Source organism: Mobula birostris, chromosome 5, assembly GCF_030028105.1.
Source record: "Mobula birostris isolate sMobBir1 chromosome 5, sMobBir1.hap1, whole genome shotgun sequence".
In the NCBI taxonomy this organism is placed as follows: domain Eukaryota; kingdom Metazoa; phylum Chordata; class Chondrichthyes; order Myliobatiformes; family Myliobatidae; genus Mobula; species Mobula birostris.
This window is the reverse complement of record NC_092374.1, coordinates 75,401,318-75,423,967: the sequence shown is the minus strand read 5'-3', so window position 1 is coordinate 75,423,967 and position 22,650 is coordinate 75,401,318. Positions and strand designations below refer to the sequence as shown.

The 22,650-nt window shown below is 40.9% G+C and overlaps 1 protein-coding gene across 2 annotated transcripts in view; it reads left to right on the top strand.

The window, feature by feature from the left end:
- LOC140197774 (ADAMTS-like protein 1) overlaps positions 1 to 22,650 on the top strand; it is a 568,572-nt gene that overhangs the window by 473,999 nt on the left and 71,923 nt on the right. For both annotated transcript variants that reach the window (XM_072258217.1, XM_072258218.1), the window contains 4 exons: positions 11,353 to 11,563; positions 13,056 to 13,235; positions 15,697 to 15,850; positions 16,054 to 17,185. In XM_072258217.1, the coding sequence (XP_072114318.1) occupies positions 11,353 to 11,563; positions 13,056 to 13,235; positions 15,697 to 15,850; positions 16,054 to 17,185 (1,677 nt within the window). The remainder of the gene's footprint in view (positions 1 to 11,352; positions 11,564 to 13,055; positions 13,236 to 15,696; positions 15,851 to 16,053; positions 17,186 to 22,650) is intronic.

Here is a 22,650-nt window from a genome sequence, read left to right as displayed (position 1 = left end):
TTCAATCCAATACATAATCTAGCAGAGAAAAAAAAAATAAAAATAATAAATAAAATAAAAAATAATAAATAAACAAGTAAATCAGTTATGTATATTGCATAGATTTTTAAAAAATGTGCAAAAAGAAATACTGTATATTTTTTAAAAAGTGAGGTAGTGTCCAAGGGTTCAATGTCCATTTAGGAATCAGATGTCAGAGGGGAAGAAGCTGTTCCTGAATCACTGAGTGTGTGCCTTCAAGCTTCTGTACCTCCTACCTGATGGTAACAGTGAGAAAAGGGCATGCCCTGGGTGCTGGAGGTCCTTAATAATGGACGCTGCTTTTCTGAGACACTGCTCCTTGAAGATGTCCTGGGTACTTTGTAGGCTAGTAACCAAGATGGAGCTGACTAGATTTACACCTTTCTGCAGCTTCTTTGGGTCCTGTGCAGTAGCCCCTCCATACCTGTCAGAATGCTCTCCATGGTACATCTATAGAAGTTTTTTAAGTGTATTTGTTGACATGGCAAATCTTTCAAACTCCTAATAAAGTATAACTGCTGTTTTGCCTTCTTTATAACTACATTGATATGCTGGGACCAGGTTAGATCCTCAGAGATCTTGACACCCAGGAACTTGAGGCTGCTCACTCTCTCCACTTCTGATCCCTCTCTGGGGATTGGTATGTGTTCCTTCGTCTTACCCTTCCTGAAGTCCACAATCAGCTCTTTCGTCTTACTGACATTGAGTGACAGGTTGTTGCTGCGACATCGTTCCACTAGCTGGCATATCTCGCTCCTGTATGCCCTCTCATCACCACCTGAGATTCTACCCACAATGGTTGTGTCATCAGCAAATTTACAGATGGTACTTGAGCTATACCTAGCCACACAGTCCTGTGTATACAGAGAGTAGAGCAGTGAGCTAAGCACACACCCCTGAGGTGCACCAGTGTTGATCGTCAGTGAGGAGGATATGTTATCACCAATCCACACAGATTGTGGTCTTCAGTTAGGAAGTTGAGGATCCAATTGCAGAGTGCGGTACAGAGGCCCAGGTTCTGTAACTTCTCAATCAGGATTGTAGAAATGATAGTATTAAATGCTGAGCTATAGTATCCTGATGTAGGTGTTTGTATTGTCCAGGTGGTCTAAAACCGTGTGGAGAGCCATTGAGATTGTGTTTGCCATTGACCTGTTGTGGCGATAGGCAAATTGTAATGGGTCCGGGTCCTTGCTGAGGCAGGACCTGCCCCCTTCACCTTGTCTGCCAGAGCAATTTCGTGCCTTTTTCTTTTCAGCCTTCTTGATATCCTCTTGTGTTTTTTTGCATTCCCTATACACTATGCTTCAAGCGGCTCATTTGTTTCTTACTGCCTATACCTGCTATGCACTCCCTTCTTCCTAACCAGGGACTTAATATCCGTGCAAAAATCAAGGCTCATTAAAACTGTTAGTCTTGCCTTTTATTCCAAAAGGAACATACAAAGTCTGTACATTCAATATTTCACTTTTGAAGGCCTTCCACTTTCCAAGTACACTTTTGTCAGAAAACAACCTGTCCCAGTCCACACCTGCCACATCCTTTCAGAGGCCTTTCTCCAATTTAGAATCTCAACACAGGGACCAACCCTATCCTTCCCCATGATTATCTTGGAAACTAATGAAATTATGATCACTTGATCCAAACTGTTCCCCTATGTACACTTTTTGTCATCTGCCCTGACTCGATCCCTAATAGTGTATCATGTTTTCTCTACTTAACTACATTAACTTAAAAAAAACTTTCCCAATACATCTGACAAATTCTGTTCCATTCAATCTATTTACAGCATGGCATTCCCAGTCAATATATGGAAAGTTAAAATCACCTACAATAACAACCTTATTTTTCATACAACTTCTATACGTCAATAAACTGTTTCCTCTAAATTGCGCAGACCACAAGGTGCTCTGTAATATAATCCCACTAATGTGGTCATCTCCTCTTTATTCCTCTGTTCCATCCAAATATAGCAGCTTCAATTGACGAGTCCAGTCTATCGTCTCTGAGCACTGCCATGTCATTTTGCCTGACCATAATGCTACCCCTCCCCCTTTAATTCCTCCTTTCTACTATGTCTAAAACAACAGAATCCTGGAACATTGAGCTTCCAGTCCTGCCCCTCCTGCAACTAAATCTCACTGGGCGACAAATAAACCTGACCTTAATCTTAATATATTGGCTATTGTTTAATAATTCCACCTGCTGATCCATGCTCTAAGATCATCTGCCTTACCCGCAATACTACTTGTATTGACATAGAGTCAAAGAGCACTACAACATAGAAACAGGCTGTTCAGCCCTTCTAGCCTGTGTAGAACTATCATGGACCATAGCCTGGACTTCCTGGACCACAGCCCTTCTCACCCCTCCCAGCAATGTACTTATCTAAACATTACTTAAGACCATAAGACATAGGAGCAGAGTTAGGCTATTTGGTCCATCAAGTCTGCTCCGCCATTTCAACATGGCTGATCAAATTTTCCACTGGACCCAATCTCCTGCCTTCTCGTCATATCCCTTCATGCCCTGACCAATCAAGAATCTGTCAATCTCTGTGCTAAATATACATAAACACTTGGCCTGCACAGCTGCCTATGGCAAAGAATTCCACAGATTCACCACTCTTTGGCAAAACAAATTTCTCCTCATCTCTTTTCTAAAAGAGCACCCCTCTATTCTGAGGCAGTCCCCTTTGGCCTTAGACTCTCCCATCATAGGAAACATCCTCTCCACATCCACTCTCTCAAGACCCTTCACCATTCGATAGGTTTCAATAACGACACCCCTCGTTCATCTTAATTCCAGTAAACACAGGCCCAGAGTCATCAAATGCTCTTCATATGACAAGCCTTTCAGTCCTGGAATCATTTTTGTGAGCCTCTTTGAGCCCTCTCCAGTGTCAGCACATCTGTTCTAAGATAAGGGGCCAAAAACTGCTCAGAATACTCCATGTGAGGTCTCACCAGTGCTTTATAAAGTATCAACATTACGTCCTTGCTTTATATTCTAGTCCTCTTGAAATGAATGCTATCATCACATTTGCCTTCCTCACCACAGACTCAATCTACAAATTAATTTCTAGGGAATCCTGCACAAGGATTCCCAAGTCCTTTCAAACCTCAGTTTATTATTATATCTTCTCGCCATTTAGAAAATAGTCAACCCTTTCATTTCTTCCACCAAAGTGCAGGACCATACACTTCCTGACACAGTGTACCATTTGCACTTATTTTCCCATTCTCCTAATTGGTCTAAATTCTTAAGTAGCCTCTCTACTTCCATAAGACGACCTGCTCCTCCAGCTACCTTCATATTGTCTGCAAACTTTGCAACAAAGCCATCAATTCCATCCTCCAAGTCATTGACATATAATGTAAAGAGAATCTGCCCAAACACAGTGGAACACCACTAGTCATCAGCAGCCAAACAGTAAAGGCTCCCTTTATTCCCACGCTTTGCCTCTTGCCAATTAGCCACTGCCTTATCCATGCTAGAATCTTTCCTGTAACACCATGAGCTCTTAGCTTGTTAAGCAGCCTCATGTATGGCACCTTGTCAAAGGCCTTCTGAAAATTCAAGTACACAACATCAATTGATGGTCCTTTGTCTATTGTCTATCCTGCTTGTTATTTCTTTAAAGAATTCCAACAGATTTACGAGGCAAGGTTTTCCCTTGAGGAAACCATGCTGACAACAGTCTATTTTGTCCTGTGCTTCCAAGTACCTTGAGACCTTAATAATCGACTCCAACATCTTTCCAGCCGCTGAGGTCAGACTAACTGACCTATAGTTTCCTTTCTTCTGCCTTTCTCCCTTCTTGTAAAGTGGAGTGCCATTTGCAAATTTCCAGTGTTCTGGAATCATTTCAGAATCTAGTTATCTTTCAAGGTCATTACTAATGCTTCCACAATCTCTTTAGCCATCTCTTTCAGAACACTGGAGTGTACACCAAATCTGGTCCAGATGATTTATCTACCTTCCAACCTCACAGTTTCTCAAGAACCTTCTCCCTAGTAATGGTAACTTCACACATTTCATGACACCTGAATCCTGGAAGATCCAACATACTGCTAGTGTCTTCCACAGTGAAGACTGATGAAAAATACTTTTTCAGTTCGTTCACCATTTTCTTGGCCCCCATTACTACCCCTCCAGTATTGTTTTCCAATGGCCCGATATCTACTCTTACCTTTCTTTTACACTTCATGTACCTGAAGAAACTTTTAGTATCCTCTTTAATATTACTGGCTGGCTTACTTTTTTAATCTATCTTTACCTTCTTAATGACTTTTTTAGTTGCCTTCTTGAATGCCCCATGACTATTTCCCCTAACACCCCTGTAAATTGAGAACCACTGATTTACCTTATTCCGTATACTGCACACATTCAAATGTAATGTCTTCAGTCCTGTATTCAACCTTTTTGATTTTCTCCACCTTTTACATTGCAACTCAACCTGTTTACTGCAATTTTGCCCTATCAACAACCTCTCCTCACTACACATTTCCTCTGTTTGTAAACCAGCTGCCTCATCTTCAGCAATATCATCCGCCTTTCCTTCTATACTTCTTGCATTGAAATACACGCAGCTCAGGACGTGAGTCACACCATGCTCAACCTCTTGATTCCTCACTTTGCCTGAGGTCTTACCAACATCTGCCTCCATAACCTCTCCACTCATTGTTCAGGCATTCTGGTTCCCATCCCACCATGCAGCATTAACAAACCTTCCTGCTAGGATATTAGTCCCCCTCCAGTTTAGATACAAACTACCCTGTCTTTACAGGTCCCACCTTCCCTGGAAGTGAACCCAGTGATCCAAAAATCTTATGCCCTCCCTCCTACACCAACGCCTTAGCCACATGTTAAACTGTATAATCTTCCTTGTTGTGGCATCACAAGCACGTGGCATGGGTGGCAATCCTGAGATCACAATCCTGGAGGTCCTACACTTTAACTTAGCTCCTGATTCTCTGAACTCCTTATGCAGAACCTCATCACTCATCCTACCCATGTCATTTGTACCTACATGGACCATGACGTCTGACCGTTCACCCTCCCACTTAAGAATGCTAACGACTTTATCAGAGATATCCCAGACCCTGGCACCTGGGAGGCAACATACCATTCAGGAATCTCTTTCTCGCCCACAAAACCTCCTATTCATTCCCCTGACTTATTGATCCCCTATCACCACAGCATGCCTCTTTTCCCCTCTCCTTTTTGAGTCACAGAGCCAGATTCAGTGCCAGAGATCTGACCATTGTGACTTTCCTTTGACACAAAACCATCAATTCCATCATTCAAATCATTGACACGTAATGCAAAAAGACCCGACCACTGTGAGTTTTCTCCATTAGGTCATCGCCTCTCAACAGTATCCAAAGTTGTATACCTGTTGTTGAGGGGGATAGCCACAGACTCTGCACTGGTTCCTTAACTCCTTTCCCCTTCTTGACTGTCACCCAGTTTCTTGTGTCCTGCACCTTGGGTGTAACTACCTCTCTATATGTCCTATCTATCACACCTTCACCTTCACGGATGATGTAGAGTTCATCACGTTCCAGCTCCAACTCTTTAATACGGTTTGTTAGAAGCTACAGCTGGATGCACTTCTTGCACTTGTAGCCACCAGGGACACTGGAGGTCTCTCTGCCTTCACACATCCTTCAAACGGAGCGGAGCATTCAACTATTCCACATGGCATCTCTACTGTCCTAGCTGAGCAGATGTAAAGAAGGGAATGAGGAAAAAAACTTTAAATAGATCTTTTCTTTTTTGCCCTCTCTTTGTTGAAACTTTGGAGAGCTAAAGCCTCAAGATCACCAATCTGCCTCTGCCCACTCAGACAACAGCACCTGCGTTTGCCCTGCCTTCCTTTAAATTACTCTTGTTAATCCATACCAAATATCGTTCGGTCACTGGTTAAAGCTTTTTTTCGCTGTAGCGACCCGTGCTGCCTTTTCTACTTGGGTTGCAGACCTGAGTGAAATTCCCTCCTCCTCATGTCTGGATTGGTTGCTGGTCAAAACTCTTTTTCACCGTAGCGACCTCCTGCTGGCTTTTCTTCTCAACATTTTAAATGTTGAGATCGAACCCCCAATTCCGCTGACAGCCTGTTCCACTCTCTCACCGCTCTCTGAGTGAAGAAGTCCCCCCCCATGTTCCTTTTAACATTTCACCTTTCACCTTTGACCTAGTTTTAATCTAGTCTCACACAATCTCAGTGCAAAAGGCCTGATTACATTTACTCTATCTAATAATTTTGTACACTATCAAATTTTCCCTCATTCTCCTACACTGCAGGGAATAAAATCCTAACCTATTCAACCTTTCCCTATAACTCAGATTCTCAATCTTGGTAACATCCTTGTAAATTTTCTCTGTACTCTTTCAATCTTATTGATATCTTTTCTGTAGGCAGGTCTCCAGAATTGCACACAATACTCTAAATTAGGCCTTCAACATAAAATCCCAACTCCTGTATTGACTTATGAAGACAATTGAGCCATTAGTTCTCTTTATGATCCTATAAATAGATGCAACTCGGAAAATTAGTCCCTCCATGCTCAGTCTTTTGGTTCATCTGCTAGGGTTCTAATTGTCAGTCCTACAGCTCTATATGTGGAATAGGAAGAAAAGAAAGCTGCAAGAACTAACGTTCACCTCTGCTTCTCCTTGCCAAAACCTCAGCTCCCAAATCTAACACTGGTTCACTCCAACAATGGCCACTCTGCCTAAACCTAACTTCTCTATATCGTCCCTTGCCATGTGCTTAGTAATCCAAATGATCTCACTCTCCATGAGAGGTCCTGATAGGCCCCACTCAGGTCTTTAATCTTGTACTACTCACCACAAGCAAAGGTTTGTGTGATCGCAAACCCCACCAGAAGTCCAGACAGGCCTCAATACTTTCAATCTCTCACTGTATGAAAGCTGAATTTCATTAATATATTCTCACCTGACATATTCTGTCAACTGGAGTAAATTGCTCTCCATATTTAACTGGAACCTTATACTAAACAATAACATTCTCAAATTCTGATCCCAAAGCTCCATTGATAGTGTAACTTAAGGGACAACAATCGTTAATTCCATTCCATCATCCCATCAATCATCATATTCTCTCTCATCAATACGCACACAATAATAAAAATCAAATGAAGAACACAAGAGGGCTTGAAATTATAAAATATTAAATTGACTGTGAAGTTTATCTTGGAACAGGAAATATTCTTGATATGCTGACATACCTATAGGAGTCTAGGTTACCTTCAGGTTTATTTCCAAACTCTGGACACAGATTTTATATTTCAGGTTTTATCTCCACAAACACAACATAAGCAGGGAATATAAAAAAATAATTGCAGATGCTGGAGATCAAAAGTAATAAAATAAAACAGGGAATGCTGGAAGTACTCAGCAGCTCAGCCTGTGCCTGTGAGAAGAGAAATATAGTGAACATTTCAGATTGAAGTCATTTCATCAGGACTAAAAACAAGATAAACAAGCATGTTAAACTGCAGGGAGGGGCAAGTCTCTGATAGGATAAAACCAGGATGATGGTGAGCATAAATTGGTCCATGAGAGTAGTTAGAGGGGGAGAGCACAGATTGAAAAAAACATAAGCAAAAGAGTTGTAAAATGTAAAGCAGAAAGACATGGTGGTAGGATGGAAAGATCTTCCATTCTCAGTGGGAAATGAACGGGAGATAGAAAACAAACAAACTGGCCCAATATTACAGATCGACAACTGATACAGATGGAGAAATCAAGTTAGCTGAAGTTCTAGAATTCAGTATTGAATCCAGAAGTCTGCAACATACCCGAGGGACAGTGAGTCGAAGTTCCTCAGGGTTGCATTGAGCCTCCCTGTAGAAGTACACAGACGAAGGCCACAGACCGAGAGGTCAGAGTGGGAGTGGGATGTAGATTAATGTTGGGTCAATGATCTTCCATCAGAACTGCTTTCATTAATCTGAAAAGTTAGTTCTGTTTGTCTCTCCATAGACCAACAGAGCACTTCCAGATTATCTCTCCTATTTAGTTTCATATTTGGACACCTCACTAGTCTGCTTTTGATCCAGTAAAATAGCAATATCCTAGAACTGAGTGTAGATAGGCATATAAATGTCCAGAATGTTTTATTTTCTGGAAGGAACCAAGGTACCCCAAACAAAGGGACCAAAGATCAGAAATCTGAGATGAAAATGTGCAATTAATGCATACATACCTGATAAAGATGCTCTGATATTTCTTGAGTGAGCTGTTGTTTCATAATAATTCCCATAAAGTCCACCAGCTTTGGACTACAACATTTTTATTTGATTGCTGGTTTATTGCAGGAACAATTGAAATGAAAAGTACTCAGTAAGTGAGCCACAGCAGATGTCCAGTCAAGTAAACTTTAGCTTCTATGTTTTCTTCTTGTTTTTGGTTCAAAGGGATACTTCAGATCAAACACTGCACATGCAATCTTCCCTGTAAGATTGGAAGCACTCCATGTTGGACAGGGAGCACCCCATGCAAGTTTTGCCTTGAGAGTGTGGTAGGGAAGGATCTCCACTGGTCAATCAGCACTCTATGATTGGTAGAATCATAGACAGCTGGAATATTGAGAAGGTGTTCATCTTGTAGGATAGTCATGGAGATGTGCGAGGTGAGCAGCACTTGAGATATCTTAAGCTCTCATTTGAGAGCCACTTTCCTAGGGGAATCCATTTTCTTTTCCAAGATCAAAGTCTCATATACATTGAAAATGTCCAGAGAATTAATTGAAGAGACCTCATCTCATTCCTACACAACTACGAGAAAATCTGCAGATACTGAAAATCCAAGGCAAAACACGTAAAATGCTAGAGGAGCTTTGCAGGTCAGGCAGCATCTATGGAAATGAGGGAGAATCTCGGCTGGAACATCAGCTGATCTATGTACATACCGATTGTATGTACATAAAGTGATGGTAGCAGTATCTGTATATAAGGTGGTTCTGACAGGAAATGATAAAGTAGTGGTGGTAAGGAGGTGGCTGGGATGGGTTAATGGGTGAAGGTGTAGATCAGCCTGACAGCTAGGGAAAAGTAACTGTTTTTCAGTCTTGTGGTCCTGGCGTGAAATTAAACCTGATTCCATATACTTGTTGTCTAGTTATAGTAGACATGTTGTCTTGGAGCAGGTTTCAGTGTTATTGCAATACTGTACAGTTGACTTAGCAGGAAAATCAGCCAGAAATTTTCCTCAAAAAAAAAGGAATGAAATGCAGAAAAGAAATGTGAGTTTCAAGCATTTTTCCCTCATTTTTCAGCCACTGATATTTGGGCCCTTGATGCTTGTCCAGAAGCCTTTTCAGTGAGGTTTTCTGCAGACTTTACACCTCACACAATTGACAGGAGTTAGTGGAACAATTCCTAGTACTATTGCCTCCTGCCCTGCCTTTATGATCAGTCTGTTAAGAAGATAGCTGATGAGATTCAATTCCACCCCTTCACTGAAGCCAGGCAGGTTGTTTTCTCATCAAACAGGATAAGTAATCACCAGATGTTGTCTCCTGTATGATCCAATGTCTAACTTCAGGGTCTGAACAAGAAAATTGGTTAACCTTTGCCTGGTGTGTAACAGATTCTGTGACTAAATGGAGTTTGTTTTGCTCTTCACTACGTGCACTAAGGCAAACACAGTCTGCATGAAGGCAACTTCATTTCTCAAGCAATATTTCATGCAATATTATCCTATAAAGATTTATCAATAATTTTGAAGATGTCAGAATATCTTTTTCATGTATGAACCTACTTTATATTAAAGTAGGAACTCAAAGAACATCAACTAATTTCCTGACAAAGACTAAAACAACAGGAATTCTGCAGATGCTGGAAATTCAAGCAACACACATCAAAGTTGCTGGTGAACGCAGCAGGCCAGGTAGCATCTGTAGGAAGAGGTGCAGTTGACGTTTCAGGCCGAGACCCTTCGTCAGTACTAACGAAGTCAGTCCTGACGAAGGGTCTCGGCCTGAAACGTCGACTGCACCTCTTCCTACAGATGCTGCCTGGCCTGCTGCATTCACCAACAACTATGATGTGTGTTTCCTGATAAAGACTTGATATTTTACGAAGATTTATTATTATGTTATTTTGTTATTGTTACTGTGTGCCATATTTGAATTGCTTGCAACCACTGGATTATTTATGGTAGACCATAAGACATACAGCAGAAATAGGACATTCAGCCCATCGAGTCTGCTCTGCCATTCTATTATGGCTGATTCGAGATCTCACTCAAGCCCAAACACCTGCCTTCTCAGCATGTTCTTTGATGCCCTGACCAATCAGGAAATAATCAACTTCCACCTTAAATATACCATATACTGTACCCATGGACTCAGCCTCCACTGCAGTCTGTGGTAAAGCATTGCATAGATTTACTACTCTCCGGCTAAAAAAATTCCTCCTTACCTCTGTTCTAAAGGGTCGCCCCTCACTTTTGAGGCTGTGCCCTTTAGTTCTAGATACCCCCACCATCAGAAACATCCACATCAACCGTATCTATCCTTTCAACATTCAGTAGGTTTCAATGACATCCCCCTGCATTCTTCTAAATTCCTGTGAGTACAGGCCCAAAGCTGCCAAATGCTCCTCATATGGTAACCCCTTCATTCCCAGAATTATCCTCATGAACCTCCTCTGAATTCTCTCCAATGACCACACATATGGGGCCAAAAACTGTTGACAATACTCCAAGTGCGACCTGACTAGTGTCTTATAAAGTCTCAGCATTATCTCCTTGCTTTTATATTCTATTCTACTTGAAATAAGTGCCAACATTGCATTTGCCTTCTTTACCACAGACTCAACCTGTAAATTAACCTTCTGGGAGCCTTGCATGAGGACTCCCAAGTTCCTCTGCACCTCTGATGTTTGAACCTTCTCCCCATTTAGATAATAGTCTACACTATTGTTCCTTTTACCAAAATGCATCATCATACATTTCCCAACACTGTATTCCTTTGGTGAAGGATTAGGGATTGCTGAGAAACGTGTGTAGTTTGGCAGTTATAAAGAATGGATCAGTATTTGTGATTATCCTTTACTGCACCTCAATGATTACTTGTTACAAGTTGTCCAGCACAATATTTTTCAAGTTCAATAATATAATCTGACACAGAAGTTTATGATTATGATTTAGTCATAGAATCTTAGACTTGCAGGTGTTAACTTCTTGCAAAATAAACTTTTTTTTGTAAAAGCTGCATAGAAATGTGAAGAATACCCAGTGGAGCTTGATTTCTAATTTGAAACAGATGAATGGCAATTATTTTTGGCTTTTGTACAGGTGGGAGCTTGGAAAGTGGAGTCCCTGTTCATCCAGCTGTGGCCTTGGTCTACAGACCAGAGATGTCTTCTGTATGCACCTCTTATCTCATGAAACTAATGAGACAGCGACCCTCGAGGATAAGAATTGCTCACAGCCGAAGCCAGACAATGTGCAAGCTTGCAATCAAGTCAGTTGCCCCCCAGACTGGCATGCTGAGGAGTGGCAAAAGGTACACAGTCTAATCTGTCTGAACTACAATCTTACAACAATAAAGGGACTAGTCTGTCCCATGTATGTGTATGCCAGTCTTCAAGTGACCTACATTCCTATTTTTGCCAATTTCTCTGCATAGTTAACATCAAACGTTTGAAAGATCAAATGGAGTTTGATTACCCTGCCCTCTCAGTTATGTTCTATGTCTTGATAATTGACTGCAGGCAAAAATTCTCCTCATTTCCTCTCTGATTGCAATGCCAACGAACCTCAATGGGTGACCCCGTGTCACCGAACCATTTGCCAGAAAACACTGCTTCCATCCATTTGCTTTACCAAATTCCTGTATAATTGGGAATGGTTCTGCTGCAGATGGATTACTTTTACCACTTTGTACTCTTGGGGGAAAGTGCTCTGGTCTCTCCACATTACTATAGATCATCTTTCCTGGGACTGTTCTTCCCCATCCTTCTTGAATTGCAGTTTTACAAATGCCCCATTGTATTGCACTGGGACTACAGGTCAGATCATGAAGAAATATACGTGTTAGGGAAGCATATCTACAGTTTAAATAGGGTATGAACAACTGGCACAGATAAAATGCAGCCATTTTCACTAGTGTGCCCAGAATTGTTTTAGAACCAAGAAAGATGAACTCTTATCGACTTTGATAGTTTTTATATGTCTCTAAGATTCAGAAATATTTAAAAGCTATTAAAATAGAATGATTAAAAAGAAATGTACTGATATATAAAACACAATCATTTATACTAGCAAATGAAAGCAAAATAATTTTAAACTGGTGAGAAATTGAGATGGTGTTGTTCAAAGGAACAATGGTGTCCTTAGGAATGACTCAGTAATTGTTAACGTACAAACTCAGCAAGCAATTAGGAAGATAAGTGGTATGTTGGCCTTTATTACAGTGCAGGAGTAGAAATGTTTTTTCCAATTGTACACAGGACCCTGGTGAGAGAGAGTTTGCAATAAAACATGGAGCTATTAGATTATCATAAAATCCAGCTGGGTTTCTAACATCCTTCAGGAGAGGAAAAATGCCATCCTTATGCAGTCTGATCTTCTTATTCTCATACATCATTTTGTAGGTGGCAAGTCTGAAGAACGGATGCAGGGATCAAGAGTATTGTTTCAGGTTTAGAAGATAGCTACCCTTGAAGAAACATGGAATTGTTATTGCCCAAAAGGAATTAACTAGCCCACTGAAATATGCCATCTCTCTATCAGTCCACTGGTGTAATTTTTAAAGGATTGAGAATGTCAATTCAATTTTCTCCACATATATCCTCTGCCTGTAATTTACTGGGGATAAGTTCCTTACTAACCAATGGCACAATCTTATCTTTTGGACATCCTTTTCTAGCCCAGCCCTTCTTTAGTGTGACACTCCTTTGCCAAGGAATGATGGGTTACAATTAGTTCTCCAGCATCTCAGACAATGCTCTAATCCTTTGCAATGCCTCTAATACAATTTTATTCTAATGTGTAAGTGTTCACAGAGCTGTGGCCGTGGTATTCAGATACGACAGATCTCCTGCAAACAGAGAATGGCTGATGGGAGTTTCAGGTACTTGGCTGAGGAATTCTGCATCACTCCTAAACCGGATGATCATCAGCTCTGTGCAAGCATAGTCTGCCCAACTCAGTGGCTCCTTTCTGAATGGTCACAGGTAGGACCATCTCAACCTGGCTGCTACAGAACTTTTAGGTTGGCATTTGGCTTCAGATTTAGAATGGGAATTCACTCATTGCAATAAATAAAGGCAACCTAGAAGAAGATCAAAGAGGAGATTGAGAATAGTTAAATATTGATGCATGTGTAAAATCTGGTACAAGAATCTTTGCAAATGAAATATTAGTTAACTGAGAAACAAATACTGGTAGAATGAATGTATTGGACTAGTGTGATGGGCTAGAATCTGCAAATCAATGTACAATAGCGATGCCTGAAAGGGAGTGGACAAGTCCCAATGAAGGAAGGAGTTTGAGATAGGTGTCAGAGCCCACATCTGAGTTAAAAGAGAGTTTAGCTCTTTGGTTTAATGGATTTTGGAGATTGCATATTGGCCTGTCATCTTGTTCTTTGCATGATGGGAGTAGTTATTTCATGTTCACCTGAGAGGATGGATGAAGAAGCCTTGGAGAAATGTTTTATTTGAAAGGGAATAACATCCATTCTGCTGCATACCCTAAATGTTCCAGAGGAGTTTGTGTATATATCAAAAATTATACTATAAAGAGTAGTAAACAGAGAAAAACTAAATCAATATTTGGTGTGACCACCTTTTGCCTTTAAAACTGCATCAATTCCCTTAGGTAAACTGTCATGCAGTTCTATAAGAAAATTATGTTGGGACTGGTCAGCTGCCTCCCTGATGGATTTGCATGATGGACGAGAATATGCTCAGCATTGAGTGCTGGATTATTCCGATTGAGAAGGGACGTCAGTTTGATGTATCTCTCGTCTGCTGTACTCCATTTCCATGGCAGCCCACTGCTTTTCTGGTCCTCAACCTTGTCTGTTTCTTTGTGCTTCTTCAACACATCTTAAAACTCCTGTCTGGTGATAAAGAATTCTGTTTGGGAGAGATCTTGCAGGATGACCACCGTGTGTCTTGTTGCTATGCTCACTCTTACCATGGTATGAGAATTGGTTTGGAGGCTAAACTGTCTCATTTGCCACACCTTCACCTATTAGTTTGGTGGTCCTTCATCCAGTTTGATTCATTTTACACCCATTTCTGTTTCAGTAAATCATTTTAGTTCATTCAACTTATTCTGTCATTGATCATTAGCACCTCTTTGTTATCATTGTTTAAGCATGCCCTCGGCTATATACCTACAAAGTAATCATTTTTATTTGAGAAGTGGTCTATTACTTAATGTTACTTTCTTGAATGAAATACAAAACATTTTCTAATGTTTAATTTTTTTGAAAATGAATGTTTTGGAAATCTAAAATTTGTTCTTTTCTACTGACAAAAAATAAACATCTAAGACGAAAGTTATAGAAAAAATCTGGGGTGCCTAAGACCTTTGCACAGTGCTTTGTATATAGATATATATTACACTCAAGCTTCTGGAGCTGAATTCATATTGAGAGGTGAGGGTGCCACAATGAGAGATACAATTCACTCTCAAGTGAGAGGCCAGCATCATTAAAAGGATGCAGATCAGACATTGTGCTGTAAGGTCAGGAAATATTTGCTCTTTTATCAAGTCATAACCATTGAATACCTTCTCAAGCTTCTGGCCGGGTACAGGTATTGATGATAACTGATTCTCTAAGATGGCAGAGTTTGTCATCAAAACATCAGTTATGATCGATACCTGTATCCAGCAGGAAGCCCACAAAGAGTTTATTCGTTGTATACGCCGGGAATCACTAGATCCTTTTTCACTGAATACCCGTCTGTATAACCCTGATAATCCGTGGTCATGATTGCATCATTCATACCATGTAGTACTGTACATCAAAAATATCTACAGAAGAAGCACAACAAAGATATTGTGAAGATGTAACTTTATTTTTGTCTGCATTTGGAGAAATGTTGATCTGTATGTGGGAACTGTAGTATATTTCAGCTAATATGACCAAATTTATAAGAGTTACAGAGAAGCTTTCAGCTGTTAGTGGAAGTTCATAACAAACGGTGACCTACTGACACTCAAGAGATTGGAAATAAGTTTTGAAAGTTAATAATTGTCCCTTTAGTTGTCACTTTACAAGTGATGTCTGAAAGGACAGCATGAGAAAGATCTAATGCTCCCACTATCCACCAGTTTGATGGCCAACACTTGGACTTTTGATGGGGAAGTCATTGGCACCTGTCATGGCAGACAGGCAACAAGGAGATGCCCCACATCAGTGCCTTCTCACTGACCATTACTACTGTAGCAGGGTGAATGCTGAAGAACACTAGTTGATTCTGCGCCCGCATAATTATCAATATCATTGACCCACGGTTCTCAAAGGTCTTGTGAAATTTCTAATTTTAATATTAGTTATTTTTAATAATTGAACTTTGGGCTGCACCTTAATGCCATATCAATATCCTGAACACGGTTTCTGTAAAAGCATTTGCCGTTTATTGATAACGTAACTGAAAATGTCTTTATCAATGTGATTAGTGTTCCACCACCTGTGGGGAAGGTATACAGAGACGTGATGTGGTTTGCAAGAAGAAGGGCCATGGTGGGATTTCCATTACTCTAAATGCTTCAGAGTGCTCCAATCTCTCTCATCCACCACTGCTACAAGCATGCTTCATCATGCCCTGTGCTAGTGAGTTCAATCAGTATGTGCTTTACCTTGTACTGATCATTTAAAACGTTAATAACAACTAATAGCTGTTTGATATCTTTCTTTCTTATTGTTGAAAGATATTGGTTTGAGCTTTAAGCATGATAGCTTTCTGCTGCAATTTTTTAAAATTGCTTTTCTGCTCAGATTTGATTGTGATCTTAGGATCTTTTGTTTAACTCCAGGAGTAAATAGAAAGGAGAACAAACTTTCTCATCACCATGGACCTCACATACTGGGGCTTCGAAAAGTCTATATCCAGCTAAGGAAAGAAAGGAAACTCCACTTCAATATTGGTGGGCAGGCGTATCTGCTTCCCAAAACATCTGTGCTCATCAGATGTCCTGTTAGAAGATTTCGAAAATCCATGATAGTGTGGGAGAAAGATGGGAAACACCTACCAAGCTCTGCCCATGTCACTATCACTCCTTTTGGTTATATCAAAATAAACCAGCTGCAGCCAATGAATGTCGGTACCTACACATGTGTAGCGGGATCTGCACGTGATCATTTTGTGATTAAAATAATTGGGAGCAATAAAAAGCTGGTTGAATGGCCATCAGCCAGCAGACAGGAAGAGGCCACTGGACTTTCAAATGAAGCACTAAGTCCAAAAGATAAGCACCCACCTGGAGTGAGGAGGAATAAGACAGATAAAAATCATTTCTTCATTCATCCTCAAGCTCAATATGATGGAATTGTTCATAAGCTGCTTGAAATAAAAGGTTGGCCTCAGGAGAGTCTGGACTCAATGGAATCACAAGAGTCCACAGAAAAGGACTTTGTTTCTATAGAGGATGCTCGTGTGGAATCCAGCATTTCCCTAACTTTTGTGATAGATCAGGAGAGACTGGATGAAATCAGCAGGGCCATTTCAAGGCATAGCGATGATCGAAAGGATGCCTATGCTACCCATGTTATCTCGCACTTAATTGCTGAAATTTCCAAGGCTGAGCCAGATGCCAATGAATCCAAACTGAAAGTCCGTGACAGGAACAAGTATACTAATTCAGTGGAGTCTTCCTTTCATAAAATTACCACCGATGACCATGGATTATCAAAATTATCATCAATGGAACAGTCCAGTTCCAAGGGATCAATCCATGCATCTCCAGAACTATTCAAGGCACCAGTAATATGGCAGAAGGCCAATGGTAAGCCTTTAGCTTCATCAACAGAGGTTGTTGCTGACGTAGGCCGCACAGTGCTGCTGGCCAGCTGGACTCGGTCTTTGACACTGAGGTGTGAAGCAGATGGAAATCCAAAACCACTCATCAGCTGGACAAAAAATGGCCAATTGTTAAGATACAGCCAGAGGTATGATCAGTTGTATTCCTAAGCTAATTACCATAAGAAATTGGAAATGAAACCAGCATTTGCTTGAAATACTCTGCGGGTCAGGCAGCATTGGTGGAGAGCGAAACCGAGACAATGACAGGTCATCAAGCTGAAATACTAAACATTGCTTCTTTTACTCCACAGATGTTGCCTGACCTGCTGAATATTTCCAGCATTTTCTGTTGTTATTTCAATTTTATTCATTATGTTTGTTTACATAGCAAATTAACTGGTAACTATGTTGGAGTAGTTAACATTTTTACTTACATTCCAACACGAAGAAACTAACAACTGCATTGAGTTCGCTATGCTCAAAGCTATTGATAGTTCTGAATGATCTCTTACATTTTCAGAAAGAATCCTATTTGTATGTTTAAAGTGTGCTTTAGTAAGATTATTTGCAGAGTTATGAGGTTATTTTTGAAAATATATTATTACAATATTACACAATTAATCTAACAGTGATTTGCCAAGTTTTTTGTTAGTTTAATTAGTTGTTCTCATTTGCTTAATTAATTTTTGTGAGTTATTGATATCTCTGGCAAGGCCAACAAGTATGGTACATCCCAAACTGTCCCTGAGAAGGTGGGGATGAATTATTACATTGTTGAGTGTCACGTGACCGGCAACAATGAATATAGAATTGAGTCAGGTATTATAAAAACAAACAAACATTTATTAAACTCTGCTCAAAAATAGCGGAATGTATTTAAATGACTAATTTAACCGCAAGTTAACTGCTATACGGCAACTCTGGAACAGTTCTTAAAAGGGTAAATGCGAAAACAGTTCTTAAAGTGGTAAATTCGAACACAGTTCTTAGAATGGTAAATACGAAAGTCCAAGAGATTTATACAGTCAATTAGGAGAGACTTTCCTGAAGTAAAGAATTCCTCGAAAACGTGACGTTACTGCTGATCCCAGCCAGAACCTGCCTTGTCCGCAGGATTCACCACGACGGAAATAAAATGGTTTAAGAGAACTGACCTTTTCCTCTGAAGAATAGACACTGCGCAATCCTTCCTGCTTTAGCAGACGATATCTCAAAATGCAGGTCATTATTTCTAGAACGAAGATTCAATAAATGTCGATCCTCTCCAAAACCGCTAAACGATATCAGCTTTACTCGACTCGGCGAACTCCTGTACTTTGGTAAGGTCTTTGCTCTCCAATACTACCTACAATCGACAGTAGAACTCCACTTTAAAACAAAACTGCATCATAAGACGAATACGCAGCATAATGGAGTATCTGATGAATTAAATAACGAGCTAAACTTAAAACTCAATTGGAAAAACTAACTGCGTCACACCAGGGGTCTCCCCTTATGTATCTGGTGAGAACATGTCATCACGTGACCTCACATCGGTGGGAAAATTACGTCATGTGACCTCCACAAGACTATTACATCATGCTCATAAGACATCACAAGATACCCATGAGGTATGTAACATGAGTCATAGAGTTCTGCAGCATAGAAATAGGCCCTTTGACCTAACTCATCCATCTTGTCAAGTTACCTACATGAGATAATCCCCTTCCCCATGGAAGGAGTTGTGGAACAGAATGCAGGTGCATATCCCTCTGAACCTAAGCAACAGAGGATAACTAAAAAAGCAATATGGGGAGAAAAGATGAGATACGAAGGCAAGCTAGCCAAGAATATAAAAGAGGATAGTAAAAGCTCCTTTAGGTATGTGAAGAGGAAAAAATTAATTAAGACCAAAAGTGGGCCCTTGAAGACAGAAACAGGTGAATTTATTCTGGGGAATGAGGAAATGGCAGATGAGTTGAACAGGTACTTTGGATCTGTCTTCACTAGGGAAGACACAAACAATCTCCCAGATGTAATAGTGGCCGGAGGACCTAGGGTAATGGAGGAACTGAAGGAGATTCACATCAGGCAGAAAATGGTGTTGGATAGACTGATGGGACTGAAGGCTGATAAATCCCCAGGGCCTGATGGTCTGCACCCCAGGGTACTTATGGAGGTGGCTCTAGAAATCGTGGACGCATTGGTAATTATTTTCCAATGTTCTATAGATTCAGGATCAGTTCCTGAGGACTAGAGGGTAGCTGATGTTATCCCACTTTTTAAGAAAGGAGGGAGAGAGACAACAGGCAATTATAGACCAGTTAGCCTGATATCAGTGGTGGGGAAGATGCTGGAGTCAATTATAAAGGATGAAATAGCGGCACATTTGGATAGCAGTAACAGGATCGGTCTGAGTCAGTGCGGATTTACGAAGGGGAAATCATGCTTGTCTAATCTTCTGGAGTTTTTTGAGGATGTAACTAAGAAAATGGACAAGGGAGAGCCAGTGGATGTAGTGTACCTGGACTTTCAGAAAGCCTTTGATAGGGTCCCACATAGGAGATTAGTGCGCAAAATTAGAGCACATGTTATTGGTGGGTAGGGTACTGACATGGACAGAAAATTGGGTGGCAGACAGGAAACAAAGAGTAGGGATTAACGGGTCCCTTTCAGAATGGTAGGAGGTGACTAGTGGGGTACCGCAAGGCTCGGTGCTGGGACCGCAGCTACTTACAATATACATTAATGCTTTAGATGAAGAGATTAAAAGTAACATTAGCAAATTTGCAGATGACACAAAGCTGGGCGGCAGTGTGAAACGTGTGGACGATGTTGAGATAATGCAGGATGACTTGGACAGGTTGGGTGAGTGCGCAGATGCATGGCAGATGCAGTCTAATGTGGATAAATGTGAGGTTATCCACTTTGGTGGCAAGAACAGGAAAGCAGACTACTATTTGAATGGTGTCAAGTTAGGAAAAGGGGAAGTACAATGAGATCTTGGTGTCCTTCTTCATCAGTCACTGAAAGTAAGCGTGCAGGTACAGCAGGCAGTGAAGAAAGCTAATGGCATGTGGGCCTTCATAACAAGGGGAGTTGAGTATAGGAGCATAGAAAAACTTCTACAGTTGTACAGGGCCCTGATGAGACCACACCTGGAGTATTGTATACAGATTTGGTTTCTAAATTTGAGAAAGGACATTCTTGCTGTTGAGGGAGTGCAGCGGAGGTTCACAAGGTTAATTCCTGGGATGGTGGGACTGTCATATGTTGAAAGATTGGAATGACTGGGCTTGTATACACTGGAATTTAGAAGGATGAGAGGGGATCTGATTGATACATATAAGATTATTAAGAGATTGGACACGCTAGAGGCAGGAAACATGTTCCCGATGTTGGGGGAGTCCAGAACCAGAGGCCACAATTTGAGAATAAAGGGTAGGCCATTTAGAACGGAGTTGAGAAAAAAAATTTTCACTCAGACAGTTGTGGATCTGTGGAATGCTCTGCCTCAGAAGGCAGTGGAGGCCAATTCTCTGGATGCTTTCAAGAAAGAGTTAGAGCTCTTAATGATAGTGGAGTCAAGGGATATGAGGAGAAGGCAGGAATGGGGTACTAATTGTGGATGATTAGCCATGATCACAGTGAATGGCGGTGCTGACTCGAAGGGCCTAATGGCCTACTCCTGCACCTATTGTCTATTGTCTATTGAACCTCTCCTGTATACGTGGATGTCAAACTATCTTTGAAACATAATAATGGTACTCACCTCCAACACTTCTTCTGGCAGCTCATTCCACATACTCCTCATCTACAATGTGAAAATGTTGTTCCTCAGATCCCTTTCAAGTATTTTCCTTTTTAGCTTGAGCCTATGCTCTCTAGTTTAAAACTCCTCTGGGTGTTTGACATCTTGGCCCCAGATAATATGGTTTCATTTGGCTGTGTATTGGGTATTCATGTATGGTTGAATGACAATTACATTTGAACTTGATTTGAACTGGGGAAAAGACTATGACCATTCACCTGTTCTATGCCCCTCATTATTTTATAAACCTCCATAAAGTGACCCCTCAGTCTCCTACACTCCAGCTCTCCATTGCGCTCAGTTCCTCCAATCTCAGTAACATCCTCTCCAGCTTGATGACAACCTTTCCAGGCAGCCAGAACTGGATACAGTATTCCAAGTGCGGTCTCACCACATCTTGTACAGCTGTAACATGGTATCTCTACTCTTGTACTCATTGCCCTGACCCACGAAGGCAAGCATGTCTGCCTACCTGTGTTGCCACATTCAGAGGGCTACGTACCTGCATCCTCTTCCTTCCAGGGGCCTACCCTGAAATTCTGTCAGTGCACTGTGGTGAGCACCTTCACTAGGTCATTGACGCAGATGAAAATGACACTGCCCTGAGGAACTCCTGCAGTGATGGCCTAGGTTTGGGGTGATCGGACTCTGATGCCCAGGACCATTATCTTTTGTGCAAGACATGATTGTAATCATAGGAGTGCTTTCCCTTTATATACCAATTGATTTCATTTTAATCACCGTGTCTTGATGCCTTACTCAGTCAAATTTTGCCTTGATGCCACTTTCACATCTCCTCAACAATTTAGCTCTGTGGACACAAAGTTGCAATAAAAGATGGACCCAAGTGGCCCTGGTAAGACAATCACTCAAGGGTAGGTGACTTTTCAGAGCACATGTGCATTCTCTCAGTTTGCTGACACTTGAGAGTTTTAATAACTTAATCAACTTTGAGCACCAGGACATTTGTTGCAAGGCCCTGCATTTATTGGCCACCCCTAATTATCTTGGAAAAGGTGGTGGAGAAACTCTGCTGTCCTACTGTATGCCAGTGGACTGTCATGCCACTGTTTAAAAAAGGATGAGGTAAAAGGCAGATACGTAACTATAGGCTAGAAAGTTTAAAGTCTGTAGTTGGCGAAATGCTTGAAACTATCATTAAGGAAGAAATAGCAATACACCTGGATAAAAGTGTTCCATCAGACAGACACAGCATGGATTCACTAAGGGCAGGTCCTGTTTGACAGCCCTACTGGAGTTCTTTGAACTGATGTAGACTTGGATTCCAGAAGTTACTCAATAAGGTGCCATACAAAAGACAACAATAAGATAGGAATGCATTGAATTGGAGGCAACACATATATGAATAGAGGATCGATTAGTTATTGGTAGGCAGAGGATTGTAATAAATGGGAATCAGTGGTGAGCAAGGTGTCATGAGGGAGGTGTTAATTCTGCAACAGTTCATGAAGAACAGTATTTTAAGGATTTGGAAGAGGGATACAAGAGTAGCGTGTCTAAATTCGCTGATGACATTAAATTGAGTGGAAAGACAATTTTTGCAGAGTCTGTAGATAAATAAAGTAAGTAGATGAGAATCTGGCCAATGGAGGACAACACTGGTAAATGCCAGATCATCCAATTTGAAAAGCAAAATAGAAAATTGGATTATTACTTAAAAGTTGAAAGATTGCAGTGTACTGTTGTGCAGAGTGACTTGGAAGTACTTGTACACAAAATGGTTTGCAGGTGATACAGGTTGTCAAGAAGGCAAATGAAATATTAGCATTCATTGCTAGAGGGATTGAATTTAAGAACAGG